The sequence below is a fragment of the Salmo salar genome, chromosome ssa17 (assembly GCF_905237065.1).
Source record: "Salmo salar chromosome ssa17, Ssal_v3.1, whole genome shotgun sequence".
In the NCBI taxonomy this organism is placed as follows: domain Eukaryota; kingdom Metazoa; phylum Chordata; class Actinopteri; order Salmoniformes; family Salmonidae; genus Salmo; species Salmo salar.
In genome coordinates, this window is record NC_059458.1 from 31,883,338 (window position 1) to 31,888,337 (window position 5,000).

General features: G+C 47.8%; 1 protein-coding gene across 7 annotated transcripts in view; it reads left to right on the forward strand.

Moving 5' to 3' along the window:
* The window catches only part of LOC106592409 (dystrophin), a 395,558-nt gene that overhangs the window by 165,551 nt on the left and 225,007 nt on the right, over positions 1-5,000 (forward strand). For all 7 annotated transcript variants that reach the window (XM_045699454.1, XM_045699451.1, XM_045699449.1 and 4 more), the window contains exons 4-5: positions 93-170; positions 965-1,057. In XM_045699454.1, the coding sequence (XP_045555410.1) occupies positions 93-170; positions 965-1,057 (171 nt within the window). The remainder of the gene's footprint in view (positions 1-92; positions 171-964; positions 1,058-5,000) is intronic.

Below are 5,000 nucleotides of genomic sequence, written 5' to 3' on the forward strand. Positions count from 1 at the left end.
TGTGTGTGTGTTCTCTCTCTCTCTCTCTTCTTGATGTGTGTGTGTGTTCTCTCTCTCTCTTCTTGATGTGTGTGTGTGTTCTGACTCTGCAGGTGAAAGAGAGAGGATTCACGCGCGTCCACTCGCTAAACAATGTCAATAGAGCGCTGCAGATCCTACAGAAGAACAATGTACGTATTAGTGAACAGATCACACACTGAGGAGGAGAGGACAGGTGGGAGGAAGAGAGGAGGGAGAGAGAGAGAGAGGAAGAGAGGAGGGAGAGAAGGAAGAGAGGAAGGGGAAGAAGAGAGGAGGGTGAAGAAGAGAGGAGGAGAAGGAAGAGAGGAAGGGGAGGAAGAGAGGAATAGAGGAGGAGGAGAAGGAAGAGAGGAGGAGAAGGAAGAGAGGAGGGGGAAGAAGAGAGGAGGGGTAGGATGAGAGGAGGATGAGGAAGAGAGGAGAGGGAGATAGGGGGGAGGAAGAGAAAAGGAGGAGGAAGAGTGGAGGAGGAAGAGAGGATGGGGAGGAAGAGAGGATGGGGAGGAAGAGAGGAGGAGGAAGAGAGGAGGGGGAGGAAGAGGAAGAGTGAGAAGATGACAAGGAGAGGAGGAGAATATCTCTTCTGTTATATTAGGGATATATGACTGCATGTCTATGAAAGCGTATGTAAGCAGTAGAGCGTTCAGTATAGTGTGTACATACAGTATGTTAATGCATTAGTTTCCATCAGTCAAGGGTTCTGGAGGTGGTAGAAAGTAAACAGTAGATTACATTTATCTCAGCTCTCTCTCTCTCTGTCTCTTTCTCTCTGTCTCTCCCTCCCTCCTCCCTCTCTCTCTGTCTCTGTCTCTCTCTCTCTCTGTCTCTCTCTCTCTCTCTCTCCCTCCCTGTCTCTCCCTCCCGGTATCTCCCTCTATCTCTCCCTGTATCTCTCCCTCCCGGTATCTTCCTGTATCTCTATCTCCCTGTATCTTCTCTGCAGGTTGAACTGGTGAATATAGGAGGAGCCGACATTGTTGATGGGAATCATAAACTGATTCTTGGACTCATTTGGAGCATAATTCTCCACTGGCAGGTCAGTTAGTCACCCTGTGTGTTGACCAGTATGTGTATTGCAGATCAGTCCATCCTCCCTCATCCTCATCACCCCTCTCCCTCCCCCTCTCTCATCACCCATCTCTCTCCCCCTCTCCTCATCACCCCTCTCTCTCCCCCTCTCTCATCACCCCTCTCCTCATCACCCCTCTCTCTCCCCCTCTCTCATCACCCCTCTCCTCATCACCCCTCTCTCTCCCCCTCTCTCCTCCCCCTCTCTCCTCCAGCAACACTCAGTCATAATGACTTAATCAATCCACAGGAACATTTACATAGAATTAATGATGTGCTTAATGGGGAAATCTCCATTGGATTTGAATATTTGACGTCTTAAACATACAGACAGTCGGTGTGTGAAGAGCGAAGAGGCCCAGTCAATTAGACAGTCAGAGACATTAGTGGGGTGTCTCAGAGTTGGGCTTCGTCATGGAATGAATTAGTGTGGAAATGCAATGCAGTGACCTACTCCCAAATGAGGGACGCTTGGTCTGTACCCAGAAGGCCGAGCAGCGAGCGCTGGGTTGGGCTACACTGTTGGAGACGAATCACTAACTAATGAACTTGCCTGGAAGTATGGGGATTGGTGAGGAGTCTCTCTGTGTGTGTGTGTGTATGGTGTGTGTGTGTGTGTGTGTGTGTGTGTGTGTGTGTGTGTGTGTGTGTGTGTGTGTGTGTGTGTGTGTGTGTGTGTGTGTGTGTGTGTGTGTGTGTGTGTGTGTGTGTGTGTGTGTGTGTGTGTGTGTGTGTGTGTGTGTGTGTGTGTGTGTGTGTGTATGGTGTGGTTGTATGGTGTGTGTGTGTGTGTGTGTATGGTGTGGGTATGGTGTGTGTGTGTGGGTATGGTGTGTGTGTGTGGGTATGGCGTGTGGGTGTGGTGTGTGTGTGGGTATGGTGTGCGTGTGTGTGGGTATGGTGTATGTGTCGGTATGGTGTGTGTGTGTGTGTGGGTATGGTGTATGTGTCGGTATGGTGTGTGTGTGTGGGGGTAAGGTGTGTGTGTGTGTGGGTGTGGTGTGTGTGTGGGTGTAGTGTGTGTGTGGGTGTGGTGTGTGTGTGTGGGTATGGCGTGTGGGTATGGTGTGTGTGTGGGTATGGTGTATGTGTCGGTATGGTGTGTGTGTGTGTGTGGGTATGGTGTATGTGTCGGTATGGTGTGTGTGTGTGGGGGTAAGGTGTGTGTGTGTGTGGGTGTGGTGTGTGTGTGGGTGTAGTGTGTGTGTGGGTGTGGTGTGTGTGGGTGTGGTGTGTGTGTGGGTGTGGTGTGGGTGTAGTGTGTGTGTGGGTGTAGTGTGTGTGTGGGTGTGGTGTGTGGGTGTAGTGTGTGTGTGGGTGTGGTGTGTGTGTGGGTGTAGTGTGTGTGTGGGTGTAGTGTGTGTGTGGGTGTAGTGTGTGTGTGGGTGTGGTGTGTGTGGGTGTGGTGTATGTGTCGGTATGGTGTGTGTGTGTGTGTGGGTATGGTGTATGTGTCGGTATGGTGTGTGTGTGTGGGGGTAAGGTGTGTGTGTGTGTGGGTGTGGTGTGTGTGTGGGTGTAGTGTGTGTGTGGGTGTGGTGTGTGTGTGGGTGTAGTGTGTGTGTGGGTGTAGTGTGTGTGTGGGTGTAGTGTGTGTGTGGGTGTGGTGTGTGTGTGTGGGTGTAGTGTGTGTGTGTGGGTGTGGTGTGTGTGTGGTGTAGTGTGTGTGTGGGTGTAGTGTGTGTGTGGGTGTAGTGTGTGTGTGGGTGTAGTGTGTGTGTGGGTATGGTGTATGTGTCGGTATGGTGTGTGTGTGTGTGTGGGTATGGTGTATGTGTCGGTATGGTGTGTGTGTGTGGGGGTAAGGTGTGTGTGTGTGTGTGTGTGTGTGTGTGTGTGTGTGGTGTGTGTGTGTGTGTGTGTGTGTGTGTGGGTGTGGTGTGTGTGGGTGTGGTGTATGTGTCGGTATGGTGTGTGTGTGTGTGTGGGTATGGTGTATGTGTCGGTATGGTGTGTGTGTGTGGGGTAAGGTGTGTGTGTGTGTGGGTGTGGTGTGTGTGTGGGTGTAGTGTGTGTGTGGGTGTGGTGTGTGTGTGGGTGTAGTGTGTGTGTGGGTGTAGTGTGTGTGTGGGTGTGGTGTGTGTGTGGGTGTAGTGTGTGTGTGTGGGTGTGGTGTGTGTGTGGGTGTAGTGTGTGTGTGGGTGTAGTGTGTGTGTGGGTGTAGTGTGTGTGTGGGTGTAGTGTGTGTGTGGGTATGGTGTATGTGTCGGTATGGTGTGTGTGTGTGTGTGTGGGTATGGTGTATGTGTCGGTATGGTGTGTGTGTGTGGGGGTAAGGTGTGTGTGTGTGTGTGTGTGTGTGTGTGTGTGTGTGGTGTAGTGTGTGTGTGGGTGTGGTGTGTGTGTGGGTGTGGTGTGTGTGGGTGTGGTGTGTGTGGGTAACCACAGGGTTGTCTGTGCATGTCCCTTTGGTGGGAATTCATTTAATTTCCACATGACTATGGGACTTTTAATGGGCCTCTCTCTGACGCAGACAATGTAAAAAAAATCCACTGTGTGCGTGTGTGTGTGTGTGTGTGTGTGTGTGTGTGTGTGTGTGTGTGTGTGTGTGTGTGTGTGTGTGTGTGTGTGTGTGTGTGTGTGTGTGTGTGTGTGTGTGTGTGTAAATCATTTTAGCTCCCTCCTGGCCTATATCTGTCAGTCAGTTGAATGGGGTTATTTTAAAGGCTGTGATTGGCCAGAATAATATTTATTGGGTGTGATTGGCTAAGATAATATTTTATTGGCTCCGATTGGCCAGGCTAAGTATTCCCGGGCCCGTAATTGGATGCAGTCCCTCAGATAGATGACTTCTGGAGGTTTGTTGGCCCTTATTCTCTGGTCGGATAATGTTTTTATATTCAGAAACTGGAGAAACGCATAGGGATTGTGTGTGTGTGTGTGTTAGAGAGAGGAAGGAAGGAAGGAAGGAAGGAAGGAAGGAAGGAAGGAAGGAAGGAAGGAAGGAAGGAAGGAAGGAAGGAAGGAAGGAAGGAAGGAAGGAAGGAAGGAAGGAAGGAAGGAAGGAAGGAGTGTATCCATGTGTGTATACCCAGCAAACCAAAATTGTTTCTGTGAAGGTTCCCAGAACATTCGTTAGATGATTATTTTTGTATAAAACAGTCGCCTGATGTTGAAAGAATGTTCCTAGAACACCTGTAATCTGTTCTTTAAATGTTCCCATAATGGTTCGTTAGGTTGTGGGAACAGTCTAGTTGAGAACATTGTGGGAACATCACAAAAGAAATGTTCCCAAAACACAAAAACTGTCCAGTCGTGCAGATCATTATGTAACGTTTCCTTTAGGGTGCAAAAAATATTCACCTGATATTACAAGCAGGTTCACAGAACACATTTCGTATGTTCTTTAAAGGTTCCCAGAATGTTTCATTAGGTTGTGGGAACATTGTGTGAACATGACAAGAGATATGTTCCCAAAACAAACAAAAAAACTGTCCAGTTGTGCTGACATTCATAAAGTGTTTTTATCAGAGTGAACAAAACATTCCTTTGATGTTGCAAGAATGTTGACAGAACAGCCTTTCCCAGAACATGTAATTAGGTTGTGGGAACAGTGTGGGAACATTACAAGAGATATGTTCCCAAAATAGAAGATATGCTCAGTTGTGATGACATTCATAAAATGTTTAAGTTAGGTTGCACAGGACATTCCCTTAATGTTGTAAGAATGAAATAAGTCTGTTTTTATGATGTTCATAGAATATTTGTTTTCGGTTTAACATAATATTCCATTGATGTTCACACAATATACATTTTAGCTTGTCTTGGACATCCTCAGAACATTTAGAAAATTTTATATTTAAGTTTGACCGAATGTTAATGCAGATTGGAGTACATCTGAACAGCATTTAACCACATAAACACAACCATATTATGAACACTTCCTATATGTTAACAATCTGCACATGTGA